The sequence below is a fragment of the Scomber scombrus genome, chromosome 3 (assembly GCF_963691925.1).
Source record: "Scomber scombrus chromosome 3, fScoSco1.1, whole genome shotgun sequence".
Lineage (NCBI taxonomy): Eukaryota > Metazoa > Chordata > Actinopteri > Scombriformes > Scombridae > Scomber > Scomber scombrus.
In genome coordinates this window covers 12,971,944-12,990,192 of record NC_084972.1, presented here as the reverse complement: position 1 = coordinate 12,990,192, position 18,249 = coordinate 12,971,944, and the positions used below count along the sequence as shown (strand labels likewise).

The window sequence follows — 18,249 nt, the reverse complement described above, 5'->3', positions numbered from 1 at the left end:
CAGTGAAGGCTATAATGACAACAACATATCACAATAAACATATATTATATATATTATATTCTGTTATAATAACAAATGCAGATGAGCCGTGACTGTGGGTCAACAAATGGTTTTATTCACTTTTATTTTGCTGCCAGGACAGGGAATGGTTCGTATCAAAATATCCCTGCCAGTTTCACTGAAGTTTGGTTGAATGCCTTCATTCTGAATTGCTTAAATCATTTATGTGGTGCAACTTAAGTGGTCATGGTTAAAATAAATGCCTTTAGTGGACTGGACCAGTGAGACTTCTTGTCCATTACGGACTGTTGTGGGTTGCTCTGCTTCCATTGTTGTGATGTTCCCAGATCCATTGTTCCAAATTAGCCCAGGGTCTCTAGCTCATCCAGTGCATCCTGGAACCTGAACAAAACACAAATGAAACATTTTAACTCTCATGTTGAACTGGTCATGTGACTGTTGCCAATTGGAACTACTGCCTCAATTGTGATTGTGGTTATACTTGACCATGCAAACCATGATAACAATTAACTTCAGTATTCACCTCCACCACCACCATCACCTTGCCTTGATCTTTTTTTTCTCCTCCATCGCTTTATAACTCTTACTTGAAGTCTCCACCATCCAACAGTGTCCTGTAGGTGCCAATCTCTGCCTCCAGTTTCATCTTTAGATTGAGCAACGCCTCATACTCCTGGGTCTGTTGCTGGATGTTTGCACGCAAGTGTGTGAGCTCCTCCTCCAGGCGGATAATGACATCGTTGTACTTCTCCATTTCCATATTGTTACGCTGCTCTGTGTTGTGTAGTGTGTCTTCTAAAGAGGCTTTCTGATAATGGATTGAGAGGGGTTTTTAAGCAAGCAAGTCAAATTTGGAGAACATGAGAAAGCTCCAACCTTTATGTAAAAAGATAATTTTTCATTTTGGGTGTTATAAAATGATCAAGATATTTTTGAAAATGATTTAAATTTTGAAGCAAGATAATGTAAAATGGATTATACATTCAAATTTGAATGTAATGAGACTTACTAAGCTCTGTTGGGATGCAAGTTCAATTTCCAGGGTCTGTATCTGTCTGGTTAAGTCACTCTTATCCATCTGGGCCCCCTGGAGAGCTTCTGTGTTCTGTGATACCTGCGCCTGTACATCTGCCGTCTGACAAAGAGATGACGAAACATTTGTCAACCAAAAAAAATCATGAGTGTATTTATTCTTGATGATCCCTTTCTATCACTGCATTACCTGATTTTCATGCCACCGTTTGAGTTCTTCTGCATTCTTCACAGCAATCTTCTCATAGTTGACCCTCACGTCATCCATGATCTGAGCCAAGTCTTGACCTTTGGGAGCGTCAACATCCACTTGCACGCCTGAGTGGGAAATCTGACTCCTCAGCTCCATCACCTCCTATAGGACAGACAGAAAGAGAGAGATTAACCTAAAACATTCACAGACTTAATTTGGAAGTCACTGATACTGAAGTGTGATGATTAATCTTGAGATAGTGTAAACTCACATTCTCATGGTTCTTCTTTAGGAACACCAGCTCTTCCTTCACAGCTTCAATCTCACTCTCGATGTTCATCCTGCTCATGTTGGTGTCATCGATGACTTTCTTCAGCCCGGCGATGTCGGCCTCCACAGACTGGCGGATTGTCAGCTCATTCTCAAACCTGTATGAATGCACAGACCCAAACTCTATTACAGACGCAACAAAGACTTCAAATTCCCACTGTGCTGTGCATAAAGTCGTGAAATGACATAGCTGAGGTTCCAAGGAAAATGTTGAAAAAACAAACCTATTACTACAGATTTTTGTAATTCTAGATATCGGATGGCATGCACTGTACAATCTCTTTACACTAATGCACGACTATGTTTGTACTGCATTGTGGAAAGAGAGCTTACTATCATATAAGCCGAATATATAGAACAACATAATTCATTCAATTTAAAACAACATACTTCACTTTGAAGTCGTCCGCAGCCAGACGGGCATTGTCAATCTGGAGCACAAACCGAGCATGTTCCGCTATCTTGTCAAAGATCTAGACAGAAAAAGACAGAAAACGTGGATATGACTTTAATTAGTCAACATTCTTTGGCCAGTGGGCATCAGAAGATTACATTTGTTTGATTTATCTCATTTTTACTGGTTACAAAGACCATGCATAAACTTGTGGTCTGCTCTGTTGCTGTGAGACAGTAATGTTTAACAGATGTACAGAAATAAAGTTATCATCTGAGTCACTATTTCTTTCCCTTATGTAACAATAGCAACCCCAGAGTCACATTACTCAAAGGGGCCATAACATATTTGAATCCAGTATTCAGTTAAAAAGGAGGAACCAGAAACTGAAGAACAGGAAGAATGGATGTTCTGGTGCCAGAACAGAATCTGGTTTGTTTTAGCATTGTTGGAAAAAAAAGGGTTTCCTGTCAGTTTTTTCTCTCTCTCCAATTTTCTGCCTGTCTGTCGCTCTCTTTGTATATATGACCATAAGTGTTTATATGGGCAGAGACTGCACATTCTTTTTGCCTGAGTGTGTTGGTGATTTTTTTTTTATTGCATCCGTGGCATCCTGTATCAGAGGAAAGTCCCTTTATGTGTTGAGGAAAAACAAAAGTGCCACCCTTAATGTGTCATTATGTGGCATTGAAAACTGGAACTAGAAGAATGTGACATTTGACTCTGCTGACTGGAGTTGATTGTTATACAACCAGTGAATTCACTCACACTGGCAGTACGAGACCCTTTGTGTGTGTGGATGTGTGTGCGTGTGTGTGTGTGTGTGTGTACACCACATCTGTTTCACATTGAGGCCCTCCTACACCACAGAATGCTTGTAGAATCACTGTTCTAGCAAAACCACTTGAACATGCTTTTGTCTGTCTGTTGAAGGTTGCTTGTTGGCTGTTGGAAAGCTTCTGAGTCTCTCATGATAGTAACCTCATGTTGGTGATTCATCAGAGGAAGTTTGTGGAGTTTTACGGGGGGAGGGGGTTACAGCTCAGCAACCACACCCTTCATTCTCTTGCAAGAAATTTGATAATCAACTGTTTGAAATTTGATTACCGAAGTACTGCTCATTTCAGCAGAAACATTCTCAAGCTTTATTTTTAGAGGCTCAAGGAATACATGGAGATAATTAATACACTGATTCAACTGTCTTTGATGCACTCATTGATTCATATCAGAGGCCTCAGCAAGCATCTAACAAAAGCATTCAAACATTTAAATCTCTCACCTACAGCTGCATCACAGGTAAACGTCTGTTGACTTCTATCATCAAACAAAGCTTCCCACTTTAAGAGTTTACTATCAACATCCACCTGATCATTTGAATGGCTATTCATTTTTTTTGTCATGCTTACCTGTTTGCGTAGGTCATCTATGATGATCTCATACTTGCTGTAGTCTCTCATGTCAGGCCCCCCCTTCTCCAGGGCCTCCCTGATCTTCATCTCCAGCTCCTTGTTGGTCTGCTCCAGGCTCCTCACAGTTTGAATGTAGTTGGACAAACGGTCGTTCAGGTTCTGCATGGCTCCCTTCTCATTGCCCGTGATCCCACCACCGGCATTGCCACTTGCCATGGATGCACCGGCACCTCCAAAACCTGCTCCCATTCCACCACCCATTCCACTGCTCAGCTTGAAGGCAGATGAGGAGGAGGACATTGGGGCACCAGAGCGCAGGGAAGATGTTGAGACAGAGGAGATGCGGGCACCATGTCCACCAGCACCGCCATAAATGCTGGCAGCACGGTACTGGGGTGTGGAGCGAGTCAAGGAGATGTGGGCAGAAGGTATCTGCTGAAAGTTGGATCTTCTGTAGCTCATTTTGTTGAAGTTCAGGTACAACAGAGAACAAAGTGAAAAATGAGATGTGGGAGCTCACTGCTGGCCGGCTTAGAAAGAGACGCTGGCAGCGGGAAGTGGGGAACTTATACTCCTCCTGCTTCTCTCCCTCAATCACAGCTGGTCTTTTAGACCCTGCCCACTTCAGCATCGCCCCATTTTTCCTTTCCTGCTCCCCTCCCTGCTCTCTCATGCTCTCATTCATCCACGTTCCCTTTTTTCTTAAACCTACAGCATATTTTCCGTGTCCAAGGAGATGTATGGAGCATACATTGTGTAAACACATAAAAACACTTACATTTGACCAGTGCATATTTATTTTACCAAGCAACAGAGTCACAACAAATAAAAGAAGGCAAGCAAGAAGTTTAGCAGAGAAGTTGTCCAATATATAAAAAAACATGCTTCAACAGACAAAGCTGAAATAGAAATAAAACAAAAAAGTTAAAAGGTAGAACATTTTGGCAAAAGATTTACCTTATGCAACAAAATTCCTTTGGTTTGCCCATAAAAGGCTTAATGTCTACCATTTGCTGCAGTCTCTAAGTTTGTGGTCAGCCAGGCCCAAAAATAAACAGATTAACAAACCTTCGTATCTAGACTAAACTGAAAACGAGATATGAGTGGGCGCAGCACTGATTATTTTTGTTTTAGCCAAAACAGAAAGAAAAGTGGAGGTGTTTTTACTAGTTCATGCTATGAAGTGCTAAATGAATTAGGTAATATCTTCAGCATGACATTTAATTTAATATATGTATATTTAATATAAGAAAGCTGTAACCATAGAAAAATAAAGTGAATTACAGATAAAACAGTAAATGGCAATCACATTTCAACACAGTCAACAGGGTAACAGTATTAACAATGAAACCTGCCATGTTTAAAAGGTAACCCAATGACACCCGAGCTTCAGATATACCCAGGAGGCCCTACAAGAGATGAGATGCGTAAAGAACAAACGTTAGCTGATATCATGCTCAGAGTACAATCAAAAGTGAGAGAATAGCTGCCCTCATTAACTGATCATATTATAGCTGATTATCTGTGCACATCAGGTCTGTTTTGAACAATTACCTTAAAAGGCTTATCCGTGTTACCTGTCATGAGAACCACCATTGATATTCTAGTATGAAAAGTAATCTTTTCTCCCCAGTGATCATATGTGAACCACAGAAAACATACAACAGCTCATGCAACTGTTGTAAACATACAATCAGGAAAAATATAACTTTTAATTGTCTCAAAATGATGTGTTTTTCTGCGTATAAGTGGTGCTTTCTGCTCCTAAAAACAAGAAAGAAACTGCATCATGAGCGCAACAAGTTAAAATATATATATTCTGTCATGACTTTGGAAAGGTTCATACTGGTTTAATTGAGGCTGAAGTTGTGGCCAGATAGGAATTTTACACAGAGCTCCAGAAAAGTAGCTAGCAAAGTCATATATACCACTTGGGGGACATTGGCAAAAGCTCTAATCCCCTCCTGAGCTCTCATACAGCCTTTTCTTCTCTTATATTACATCAACTTTCACTGATTCTCACACAGCCTTTCTCCAAACCTCAACTGTGCTTTTATAATTTTACATTCTTCCAGGAATACTCAATAATATTGCAAAAGAGTAGCAAATAGCAAAGAAAGAGCAAAGCAAACACTAATGAGTCTGGCTTTTGACGTGGACAGGGAGATATAAAGAGGAACAGTGAATTGAATCAGTGTGACTCATACCTCATGACAGTGTTGCCACTGTCTTGTTTGTTTGCAAGTGTGTTGACAACATTCTGCCTCGCCTACCGAGACCAAAAAACAATAAACTGACAAATAGAAACAGGTCTTTACACTGACCAGACATATTTATGGTACATAGAAACATGCTTTGGATTCCTGTTCAGATCATGTTTGCTTATTAAAATGTTTTTTGTTTTTGTTTGGTTTACTTTTTTCACCCAGATTTTATTTTTCCACTTTTCAATTTCACAGCTCTTTCCCAGACAAGACAGGAAAAAGAGTGGGAAAACTGAGAGAAGATGGGGTCTCTTAGTTATATAATACACAGCAGGAATCTGGAAACAACTGCAGGAGATTATGTGCTTCACAAATCTTGGACAACCACTCTCAGTGTGGCCTTGAATGAACTTCCCTTTCCCTCCCTCTTTCTCTGTGAGTTCCTTTCCCCCAGCCTCACGAATGAGCCCTCTCACACACTTATATACAGGTTAAAAGTATCTATTTGCATAGATGCATATGCATATTTATGCATGTGATTGCTTGCACCCCGACAGATACAAATAGGAATGCATGAATACATGTGAGTGTGATACAGTCTTACACACTTTCTTACATCTTCCCCACCTCTCTTGATCACACTCTCATCCATTCATCCAAAATGTTCAAAGGGCAACAAAAGAGCTCATTTTATACATTTTGTTTCATGTTGAGCTATATTCCACTTTTATGGCCAAGACTATCAACACAGTGCAGGGGTCACACATCAAAGGCTGTGAAATGTGTCGACTAAGAGACATTTTCTCTGTGGGATGCCATGTCCATTTCTGAAGCAAAGACATTTCACAGAAGGACATAAAAAGAGCGGTGAGTAAGCGAAGAGTCACCTATCCTCCCATTTTTCATGTGGAAACATTCATTTAAGGAAATGAAACTGTCTCTTAAAGGGGAACCCCACCCTACTTACCTTTTTGCAGTCTCGGAGACTATTACTACTTGGTGTGTAAAACATGAGGGAAGTCTTCAAGTTTAAAACCAAAAAACCCCCCCAAAAAAACCAGTCGGGGAAAAAGTGAGTTTACCAGATGTCCAGACTGCTCATTGTCTCTGCTTTTTGCTATAAGTATGACACACCCAAATCGGATGAATCCATGAAATAAAAATATCTCTTCTTCTGTCTTCTAAATATATATAATATCATATTTGCATTACTGGGCAAAAGTTTTAGGCACTAAAAGTAGTGAGAAAGCTTTCAAAAATAATGCCATGAATAGCTTTTATCAATGAATGTCCTAAAAAAGTCCAGTAAGTAGAAGAAACTTAAATCTAATCAATTTTTGTTGTGTGCACGCCTTGCCATTAAAACAGCACCAGTTCTCCCTGTACATAGTTAAACAAAGTACTTGGCAGATCTGTTGTATCTGCATCTTGGAGATCTTTCCACAGTTCTTCTGTGGATTTAGGCCTGCCAGTTGTGATGTCACAAAGTCACATTTATAGGAATACCCCAGGTGAGCATTTGAAAAATGTTCCAGCCTCAGCAGATCAATGTGAAAAAAGCTATCTGGTGTCAAACTCTGCAAAAACATTATTCCGTACAGTGAAGCTCAAATATCCAGCTGAAGAAACAGTAGAAAACACATTTTTGATGAGAGGGGCACTTAAAAAATACACAAAATCCTTTAGTATGGATCAAGTTTCATAAAGTGGAATACTTCATGTTTAATGAGAAACAGTGACGATACCATATGGCCACTCCTCCTGTGCAGCTTCCTGGACTGAAAACATGCTCTTCCACCCAGCGGTCACTAGGGGGCATAACTCTCAAAGCAAACAAGCCTTCTGCTGTGTGAGGGGAGTGAGGCTGTCCACACACAATTTAGTACCTTTGTTGTAGTGAGTACATTTCTATTATTTAAGTCCATGTCCCATGCCTTCATGTCTTTGCTGGAGCCTCTCTGTCTGAGCAGGCAACACAGGGCAAAGCAGGAAGGAGGAGTTTTATAACTGATTTTTACTGATAACTCTGAAGGCTTGGCAGGACTCTCCTGAACACTACAAAGTCCAGCCTCAAGCACGAAACTTAAATAAACATTATTGCTTTTTATAATGTATTTTTACAGATGAGCTATTATGATATATATTATATATTATAATGTGAACATGCATGCTTGAAGAATGTCATCACAGATTCTGTAGTGTTCAATCTGCTTTAGGTTACTGTGCACCATAATGTATCCCATCTGTTCCTCCTGACCATCTCAGTCGATCTATAAGTGGTTGTGAAATAGTTTGCCATGGATAGTTTATTTCTTATCTTTGCTAATTGTCTTTTCATATCCCTCACTTGTTCATCTTGCCTCCACCCCTTCTCTCCGACATGTAGCATGTACGTGTCTCTCTCAGCACATTCCTGACTTGGTCTGTCATATAGCAGCTTCATACAAACCAAAACACCACTGTCCTCTTAAGAGACTTAAGGTCAGGGGGTGAGCATCTTAAATTACCCTCTTACTTTCCTCACACAGAAAGAATGAGGAATTCTCTTATCTGGAGAAATGAGAATAAGTAACTTTGTTCACGTTTAAGCCATCAAACATGATACATGCAGCTCTGTTAATCAGTTACAGTATTTGTCTGAGAGGCAGAGCTTATGAAACAACAAAAAAAAAAGTTAATTTGGACATATATGGTTGCCTCCAAGTTTAGCACAGCAGCTCCATTGTGAAGAGTCACGTCACTGTTTGAGAATAGCCAAGCAAAACATGCACTTTTTGATTGGTCCAAAGCCTGCAAGTCCCTTTCAGGTTGTTAAAATGTACTTTCCACAACAATGCCCCCTCTACCTTTTCACAATTAGTTTCCACACGGCAGAATATCTAGGGATTTGGTTTTTTTTCATTAGCTGGTAAATCGTAGTGATTATTTTGTTAAACATATAAAATCTTGAAAACAAAGGAGTAAGGGTGTGGTACGAACGCTGGTTGAGTGAGCTCGGGGTTTGTTCTGGTACAAATTAGGCAACAGTTCATCGAACCACTCAGAAAAGATTGTGTCATAAATCTGCAGAAAGACCAATGAATCATGATTTCCACAGTTTGAGATGATGGTTGAGGTTCATGCTTTACATAAAACTGTCACAAAACAATGTCCGCAATCTACAGACAAAGACAAGAAAAAACCTGAATAAAAGAGTGAGGAAACATATAAAATGCAGATGCTTCTCTGCACCATCGCTCATTGAATAGTATGGTAAGTATGAAAATGATGTGAATGAAATACAGAGGCCTGTATAGTCACTAGAGCTCTAACCCAGTTGAACACCTGGAAGATTTTAGACAAACATTTAACACAATGCTTTCCACCAACATCTCCATAAGACCAAATGATGTAACATAAACTATCATCTACAAATCTATTTAGATATGTCTGTGATTATCTCGCTATATGTCCTTTCATTATGACTGGATATGTTTTGTTTTTTCCTTTTATCTGCTTTTGTATTTGTACGCCAGCCTCTCTTGCAGAAGATATCTTGATCTCAATGAGATGTATGTATGTATGTATGTATGTATGTATGTATGTATGTATGTATGTATGTATGTATGTATGTATGTATGTATGTATGTATGTATGTATGTCTGTCTGTCTGTCTGTCTGTCTGTCTGTCTGTCTGTCTGTCTGTCTGTCTATCTATCTATCTATCTATCTATCTATCTATCTATCTATCTATCTATCTATCTATCTATCTATCTATCTATCTATCTATCTATCTATCTATCTATCTAGGATAGACGAGCTGTTTAAGACTAAGGTGGGGTTCAGAGTGAACAAAAAAGACAAACTCTGTTTGCTGTTCACCTGGCTGATATGGAAGGAATGTTCGTCAATTGTCTGGTGTGTGTGTGTGTGTGTGTGTGTGTGTGTGTGTGTGTGTGTGTGTGTGTGTGTGTGTGTGTGTGTGTGTGTGTGTGTGTGTGTGGTCCATTGATCAAAGCAGATACTCGTAACATTTTGCACATGGTGCTTTATAATAATTGTATGTACTCGCATGCAGATTTGTTCAGTTTTATATGATGCCACCTTACGTAGGCTTAACTTTTTATTTGAACTTTTTCAATAACCTTTGTTAATAAACAATTGACGTAAAGGTTTTTGCAACATACCTACTCATACACTAGTAATGATGCAAAGATAGTGGAACATATTCAATGGATAAATGTGATTGTCTCACAATTATGAGACATATGGTCACTGCCCACAAACACGTAAAGCATATCACACTGAGCAACTACAATTTATATTGCAATATGTCACATCTATGACAACTGTTGTAAAGGAGGAGGTCATAAAATGATGCGCCTGTTCATTATAGCCAAGGTTTGACTTTATATTCTGGTGCTGTGTGTATGTGTGTACATGTTCATGTTCGTACACAGAGGATACGACAAAGGTGTCCACTGTTTAAAGTGCAGGATTTTTTATTTATTCAAAATGGGCCAGGAGTATTGTCAGTGATGGAAAGCAATGTAATGTTTCAATTATGGAAAATGCTCTTTCATTAATGTCTCAAGGTGGACAAACTAAAAGGGCTTTTTCAGTGTGTCTGCAGTAGTTTTATAGAAACTGGCACACTGACTATTATGTAATTCTTGTGCTCTCTCCAGCACACTTTGTGTGCTGTAAATGTGTAATAAGATGTGATTTTCTTTCCTCATGTCTCACCCTCTCTCCCTCCATCCTACACTCCCCTGCCGAGGACACCAGCCAATCACACCTAAGCAGGGTCCCTCCCCTGCTCTCATAAATAGCACCAGGGACCAGGGAGGGTCTATCTGCCTGATTCTCCTTCCCTCTGCAGAGTTTCTCAACCTCCTCCTACAACCACCTCAGTGCTACAGACTCCCCTCTGTGACCATGTCTGTCAGAGCTGTGAAGACCACCACCTTCTCCACGACGTCCTCATCCAGAGGGCCACAGGGCTTCAGCAGCCGGTCCTTCTCCGGCTACGGTGGCCGTAGTGTGGGTAGTGGCAGGCAGAGCTATGCTGTCCGCAGCTCCTATGGGGGAGTAGGCAGCAGTGGTGCTGCTGTGGGTGCTGGAGGGCTTAAGATGGTTGGTGGGTATGTTGCTGGGGGTTCTGCACAAAGAGGAGGTGGAATGGAGTTTGGTTATATGGGTTTTGGTGGAGGTGTAGGGGGTGGCATCGCCAATGAAATGGTGGCCCCCATCACAGCAGTGACTGTGAACAAGAGCTTGCTGGCCCCCCTGAACCTGGAGATTGACCCCACCATCCAAGTCATCCGCACCCAGGAGAAGGAGCAGATCAAGACCCTGAACAACCGCTTTGTTTCGTTCATTGACAAGGTCAGTCAGCTTAAAATTAGATTTTAAAGATAAACTTCAGTATCTTAGCAGGAAATTTGGTCTTTTGTGACATAAAAGCTACATGTGAAAATTGCAATCGTAGCAATATACAGCACATACTGTATGTTGGATTGTAGCTTTGCTTTTTTCCCTCCATGTTCTGTTATTGTCCTTGACTATTGGGATAAGACTATTCAATTCCAGAATGAAAGATGTCACAATGGAGATGATCCTTGAGACAATCCCAGTACAACTGTGTATATAACAGTATGAATTCTCCTAAAAGCCAGGCATAGTGACTCTGTGGGGGATACTGGCTTAGCCTCCTCACATACTGAGATCATAGAGCTCAGATGTGAGGATACAGCGTGCAGTACAGTGCTGGGAAGAGGAGCAGAACAATTTAGCTTGAAGGGTGTATCCTCATGTAAGCAATATCCTGCAAAAAGAGATTTAGTGGTCATGAAAGTATAGTGCCAGGTGTCTTATTCTATTCTTACCTTGAATCCATTCTTGCCTTCTGGTTATGCAAAATCTTATTTATTGTGTTTTTTCACATGCACACTCCAATATTCACAGTTGAATGGGAGTGGCAGTGAAAAGGTTTGCATGACGAAAACTTACTATGCACTGACTAGAGTAAACACCGAAAGTATCTAAGACTATCAGTGTCTAAAACTTACCCACTTTATAGGCTGTGTAATAGTCAGGAATGCCATTTTTTGACAGTAGTATAAATCACTGTTAAGCATTGGTGATCAAACAGAGATCAGTGAGATGTCACAAACAGCTGTGTTATCAGTGAACAGACAGAAGCATGCACTGTTCTCTACCTGAGATTGATCAGATTCTTCAGGTATCTTCCACTGTCATTCATAAATGGGTTCTCTTGTTTAAGGAGGCACTCAGAAGTAATGCAGGATCGAAATTAACTTGTAAATCAATCACACAAAGACTAATTCTTTAGATCATAAAACAAAGTCCTCTACCTCTCCTCTACATACCACTGTGATATGGCACACACACACAGAGCTGTGTGCCGCTCGTCATGTTTGCTGAGTGGTAGCAGGACCCCACCCAGGGTCAGGACTCTGAAAAGAAAAGCTGTAAAGGGGCGAGCTGTGTCACAATGGGGAAACAGTGCCACTTTGTGTTGAAACGCTGCATTTTGGGTTGGAAGTGAGTCAAGGGTAATTGATGTGACATTTGGAGTGTGTCGGACGTGGGAGAAGTTCAATTAGTCATTTTCATTCAGTCAATCATCATGTTTTTCTTTGTCCATCAGCAAACACAGTGAACCCATTCACTCCCATCTTCTCTTTACATGCATTCTTTCTCTGAACACAGCACACACTGTATGCCTCAATGACCATCCCCTCCACACTCTATGCAGTTATGTGTTTTCATTGAAACAGATAGAATTAAGAAGTAAGAAACTTTATCTACATTTCAATAGAAACATGACAAAGTGATTCACAAAGGAAATAAAGCAAAAACACAACATAAAACACAATAAAAAACACAAAAAATTACACAAAGCCAAGTCTCAACAGACTGATCTTGAGCTGCTTTTTAAGTAATCCACAATGTCCACACATCTTAAATCCAAAGGGAAAAAGTTCGAAGTTTAGAGGCACAACTTCAAAAGCACAGTCTCCGTTAGTTTTGAGACCAGATCAACGAACAACCAGCAAAACCTCATCAGAAGACCATAGAGACCTGCTGGTAACACAGGGCTGCAGTAGATCGATAATGTAGGTAGGAACATGAACATGCAGAGCTCTGTAGGAGATCCCAAGAACTTTGAATTGGATTCTGAATTTGTTAGGGAGCCTTTGAAGAATGATTAGAATTGTTAAATTTCCATCAACTCTTGTATTCAGTTGTGTCCAGCCTGGTGAGATCCATCCATCCATTCATTCATTCATGAAGTCTCAAGTTCATTAACTCATTCATTAACTTTTCTTTCTGCAGGTGCGCTTCCTAGAGCAGCAGAACAAAATGCTTGAGACCAAATGGAAACTTCTGCAAGAACAGACCACATCTCGCTCCAACGTTGATGCCATGTTTGAAGCTTACATCGTCAACCTGCGTAAGCAGCTGGACAGCCTGGGTCATGAAAAGGTCAAACTGGAGTCTGACTTGCATCAAATGACAGGCCTGGTGGAAGACTTCAAAAACAAGTAAGCAAAGTCAGGGTTTTAAACTGTTAAGCTTTTAAGTACCTACCAGTGGGTCCATTTTCCCCAAACATGTTCTGTTCAAACCCACAGAACTTAATTTGAACTTCTACTGAGGATCCCAAAGTTTCAAAAGATACCAAATATGGAGTAATTTGCATGAATAATCTGCAATAAAAAAGTGTCATAGTTTAAGAAGCTATTCATTTAGATGTTAATCATCATTCATGTTATTATGTTCTATGATTATATTCTATATCTGAACATATATGATAACATTACATATAGTGTATATATATTTGACGTTGTATTCAAATTTGAGATGCCATCCGTCGGTCTGGTCTTTGTAATTATATCCTGTCATACGTAGGTCAAAAGATTCATTTTAAGGGCACACTGAAAAACTAAAATTCACTATTTTCACAGGTATGAGGACGAGATCAACAAGCGCAACGAGTTCGAGAACCACTTTGTCCTCATAAAGAAGGTATGTTTGGGTTTTCTAACAAATTCTCGATCTTGAAGGTATAATTAAGTTTCAAGCACAATGAACCCAAACAATGGCTCTATGTACCTCAGAGTTGGGGTGATATAAAACAATGAATGTTGTCAGTGCTGTTTGTTCTCATGCAGGACACAGATGCAGCCTACATGATCAAAGTGGATCTGGAGGCCAAACTGGATGCACTTTCTGATGAGATTGAGTTCCTGAGGCAGATATATGATGCTGTAATAACCTTATTTCATATAGTTTCATTAAGCTATATTTAATCTTAAAACAAATAATAATAATAATACAAATGATTTTCTTCCATGTGTATTTCTCTTCTACTCTACATTATCCTATTTAGGAAATCAGTGAGCTGCAGAGCCAGATCAAGGACACATCTGTTGTGGTGGAGATGGACAACAGCCGCAATCTTGACATGGATGCCATCGTTGCTGAAGTGCGTGCCCAGTATGAAGACATCGCAAACCGCAGTAGAGCCGAGGCTGAGTCATGGTACCAGACCAAGGTGAGTCCACACAGAAAATTATTTTCTTTTAAAAAAATGTCTCAAAGTGAATTGATTATCAAAACTGTAGGTGATACATCTAGTGATCAATTAATTGATTAATCAACTCATTGTTGCAGCTCTGGTGGTTTTTTACATTGCATTTTGATGTGTTTGTGTGACTTTTAAATAGTATGCAGAGATGCAGCACTCAGCTGCTGGATATAATGACGACTTGAAATCAACCAAGGCTGAGATGGCTGACATGAACCGTAGGATAATGAGGCTCCAGTCTGAAATTGACATGGTCAAAGCACAGGTGAGAATTACAGTTAATCATATTTAATCAGATTTTAATATAATGATTTTGTCTTTTATTTCCTTGATTTGATAATTTCAGGGCTATTAAAACTGATACTGTCTAGTTAGCCTGATAAAGACTATTCAGTGTTTGGTCTTAGCTTCACTCAGCTTTTCTTTCTCCACTCTTAGAGAAACAATCTGGAGGCTCAGATTGCAGAGGCTGAGGAGCGTGGTGAGCTGGCAGTGAAGGATGCTAAACTCCGTGTCAGGGAACTGGAGGAAGCTCTTCACAGAGCCAAGCAGGACATGGCCCTGCAAGTCCGCCAGTACCAGGAACTGATGAATGTGAAGCTTGCACTGGACATTGAGATTGCCACCTACAGGAAACTTCTTGAGGGAGAGGAGGACAGGTAAGATGTTTCTGTGAGAGCAGCACTTGTGCGACAGTTTGTAATAGTATTTGTGTATTTCTTATGTGATCCTTTTATTTCTGTAGGTTGGCGACTGGAATCAAGACCAGTATATCCAAGCAGACGTGTAAGTATCTAATCTAACTAATTATTATTGTCATCACTGATTATTTAATTAACTGGGTTACAAAATATCAGAAAATACTGAAAATGCCAAAGCTGACTTATTCAAACAGCTTGTTTTGTCCAACCAACAAAAACTCAAGTGATCACAAAACAAGAGAACAAGCAAATCATTAGGTAATGCTTCATTTTACAAGTCTGTAATTTCCTAAAGGTGACCTTAATTTCCCAGGAAGTTTTCCTAATAGAAATAAGACATAGGCTACTTTGTCAATAATCATACTGAAAATGGGAATTTCCTTGTTAGAAAAAGCTCAATTCAAATTCAGGTAAAGGTTCAGTCATCACTCATTTATTATTGAAACTTTAGTCTTCATGAACATTAAAAAAAAGAAGTTTTTTTATGTTCCACTGAACTGCTGTGCAACAACTAAAATACTTTGTGGGTTGCACTACAAATTACACAGTCTATTTTCCATTTAATTGGTACCAAATTGCATAATTATTTCAAGGAAACTTCCTGGAAGTTATTAGAAAATGACAGACCTGTAAAATAAAGTCTTACTTATGAAGACATGTCAGAAGCTGGAAAAGTTATCTTTGGGGACTTGATCACTAGAAGAATCTATTAATCAATCAGTATGTTATATACAGAAAATGCCAAGCACAGCCTTTCATTCTCTAAAGGACTTATCCTATTAAGAATATCTGTTCAAAGAAAAAACTAAAGGCATAAAATGTTATTTGTGCATCATCTCACTGTTGACCGCTGGAACAGTTAAGTCAAGTGAAGTTAAGTTACTGTAACCAAAGTTGAGTATATAGGCCAAAATCACATCATGTAATGTCTCCTTCTGTACCTGACATAGACCAAGAGCTCTAAGACGAAAAGGAAAAACTTTTGCAGATATGACAGAATAAATCTCTTTATGGTATCATTATAGGTGAAAAATTTAAAGTCAATATGGAATACTTTTCCAGATAGTGCTTCTGGTGGTGTGGGATTTTCGCTCAATAAATAAAACAGATATAAAATACAGTAAAAGTCATATGTTCATGAATTCACCTTTCCCCCCATGTTTTCTATTAATGAATGCCTTTTATTTCTAAATGTGTAGCTGTGAACTACAATGCCTATGGCCTGGAGAGCTCCCGCACCCCGTCCTACATCAGCTCTTCATTTGGTGGAGTCAAGGCCAGCAGCGGATCTATCTCTGCCTTTGAGGGAGCAACAGTGAAGAGCACCACAGTCTCCAAGACGGAAACTGTGGTGATCAAGAGCGAAGAGAAGAAGGAGAAGAAGGAGGAGCAGCAGCAGCTGCAGCTGCAGCAGCAGCAGCAGCAGGAGCAGGAGCAGGTAGCAGTCGAGGAGCCAGCTGTTGTGGAGGTGGAGAAGAAGGAGGAGAAGGAGAAGGAGCAGGAGCAGGAGCAGGTGGAGGCTGAAGCTGTGTCTGAGGAGTGATGTTTCCTTCCTGTTACGCCGGATTCATGATTTTAGTATTGAAGATTAAGAAGAAACACACCTACTCTGTTTATTGTCCAGTTCTTAAATGATTCTTTATCAAATAAAGGGCTTGTTTCTGCTGTAAGAGGTGCAAACACAGTCACACAGGAACACTTTTCTTTCAGATATTCTCAATGAAGAGTTGCTCATGGATTAGTCGTTTCTGAAAACTCTTTTAGATTAGAATACTTCTTACCGTCAACTGTAGTCTCAGTCACTGCACCACAGTTATTTATCCAACAGGTGGCACTATAGTACATGTTTTCCCATGCTAGTCCATCTTGTCCTTTGGGCTCAGTAATATACTTGTAATGGGAGTTATTTGGGGACAAATAATCCGTGCTAAACTTCTTCTGTGAACCTACTGTGCCTGAACAGTGAAGTCTTCCTGACTTCTGCAGAGAGAAAGTTTTTTTGGTGTGCTGCTGTTTACAACACCTGAAATCCTCCCAGCAATAAACCTCCAAACAGAAATGTACTTGGTGTTATGATTTTCTTTTAATGCCAAATGTTGTATTGTCAAGTTTTACTTAGCTGCGGTGAATATCTTAATGTTCCTTATCTTAACACTTTTCAGCCAAAGAAAACACTTAATCTATGGGAACAATATCAAGTCAAATCAATTTTATTTGAATAGCCCAATATAACAAATCACAAATTTACCTCAGGGGCTTTACAGTCTGTACAGCAATACAACATTGTCTGTCCTTAGACCCTAAATTTGAAAAACAAAAAATCTCCCTAAAAAAACCTTGATGACATGAAGAAAAAAAAAAAGAAAAAAAATGGAAGAACAGTTTCTAGGTACCACCAGAACAGAATATAATCTGAGCTACATGACTTCCATCAACATGGAGACCTGGTGGGAGAACAGACTACACATTCACACAGGGGAGACTCACATCACACCATTCACATACACATGAGAAGAGACAAGAAAAGACATTATTCACAAAGAAGAGAGAGAATGATAAAGACATCATTAAGAAAGAGAGACATGAGGTGAGGCTTAACTCTTGCAGGATGGGGAACCATATCCAAAACCTCAGGAAAAGGCACAGACAGACAGAGAAGCTGATTGGTTTGAAGATGGGTGCTGCTCCAGCAAGATTTGCCTGATAGACAAAAGAGGAAAGAAGGACAACATAGGGAGAGAGAGGTAGGGGCACACAGGCCGGATGTTTGTGTGCTTGTGGAGCAAACAAGCAAAAGGTTAGAGACATGCTAGTGTTATAAGAACGGTTGCAATAATCAATAATTTTGTCAGCAGTGCAGATCAGCAGGGAGGTAACAGGGCCCAATAGGAAAAGGCCCTGTTACCTGTTGAATACTTTTTAAGTTTGGGTACACATGAGAACCTGTCATTTTAAGAATGGACAACTTGACATGGAATAACAGGTTTAAGGAGATCAGACAGGTTTGATGAAGCATGTCCATTTAAGATTTTACAAGTCAGCAGAAGCACAAGTCTGATCTAATATAGATAGGAAGCCTATGCATCAATTGGTGTAATGTGGCCACATTTTCTTGTTTTAGTTAAGATTCATTTTGCAGCATTTTGAACAATGTGAGACTTTTGGTACTTACACATGGCAGACCTGAAAACAACATTACAAATGCACTTATTAAAAATATATCAACGGGAAACATTTCAGGACGCAAAGAAAAACAGAACTGCTTGAAAACATTTGTAATTAGCCTTAAGGGAGTTCCTGTTTGCTAATATTCAAGTCCAGATATGTTAACACACACAAACAAACACACACACACACACACACACACAC

At 39.7% G+C, this 18,249-nt stretch overlaps 2 protein-coding genes across 3 annotated transcripts; one reads left to right on the top strand and one right to left on the bottom strand.

The window, feature by feature from the left end:
• Positions 1 to 93: 93 nt before the first annotated feature.
• Positions 94 to 3,914, bottom strand: LOC134004077 (keratin, type I cytoskeletal 18-like). 2 transcript variants are annotated; one of them, XR_009927822.1, is made up of 7 exons: positions 3,377 to 3,914; positions 1,967 to 2,049; positions 1,518 to 1,674; positions 1,244 to 1,408; positions 1,031 to 1,156; positions 545 to 829; positions 94 to 402 (listed from the first exon to the last, which is right to left on the bottom strand). XR_009927822.1 is itself a non-coding variant. In XM_062443291.1 (7 exons), exons 1-7 carry the CDS (start codon positions 3,839 to 3,841, stop codon positions 363 to 365), a joined length of 1,257 nt encoding a protein of 418 aa, XP_062299275.1. In that variant the 5' UTR covers positions 3,842 to 3,914; the 3' UTR covers positions 94 to 362. The 2 variants fall into 2 exon arrangements, 1 of the variants encoding a protein (XP_062299275.1); XM_062443291.1 differs by having other exon boundaries at positions 609 to 829.
• Positions 3,915 to 10,500: 6,586 nt separating this feature from the next.
• Positions 10,501 to 16,925, top strand: LOC133978206 (keratin, type II cytoskeletal 8-like). The gene is made up of 9 exons (XM_062416589.1): positions 10,501 to 10,950; positions 12,925 to 13,133; positions 13,557 to 13,617; positions 13,764 to 13,859; positions 13,982 to 14,146; positions 14,319 to 14,444; positions 14,618 to 14,838; positions 14,925 to 14,965; positions 16,080 to 16,925. The coding sequence occupies exons 1-9, from the start codon at positions 10,501 to 10,503 to the stop codon at positions 16,421 to 16,423; spliced, it is 1,713 nt and encodes a 570-aa protein (XP_062272573.1). The 3' UTR covers positions 16,424 to 16,925.
• The last annotated feature ends 1,324 nt before the right edge of the window (positions 16,926 to 18,249 follow it).

What these genes read in the sequence shown, in the direction of transcription:
- LOC134004077 (XM_062443291.1), bottom strand. Translation starts at nt 3,841, where the DNA reads ATGAGCTACAGAAGATCCAACTTTCAGCAGATACCTTCTGCCCACATC. An exon ending in TAGATGACCTACGCAAACAG is followed by an intron (nt 2,050 to 3,376) that starts GTAAGCATGACA and finishes TTTTCTGTCTAG; the next exon opens with ATCTTTGACAAGATAGCGGA. An exon ending in TTGGATGGTGGAGACTTCAA is followed by an intron (nt 403 to 608) that starts GTAAGAGTTATA and finishes TGTTTTGTTCAG; the next exon opens with GTTCCAGGATGCACTGGATG.
- LOC133978206 (XM_062416589.1), top strand. Translation starts at nt 10,501, where the DNA reads ATGTCTGTCAGAGCTGTGAAGACCACCACCTTCTCCACGACGTCCTCA. An exon ending in TGAGGCAGATATATGATGCT is followed by an intron (nt 13,860 to 13,981) that starts GTAATAACCTTA and finishes TATCCTATTTAG; the next exon opens with GAAATCAGTGAGCTGCAGAG. An exon ending in AGTCATGGTACCAGACCAAG is followed by an intron (nt 14,147 to 14,318) that starts GTGAGTCCACAC and finishes ACTTTTAAATAG; the next exon opens with TATGCAGAGATGCAGCACTC.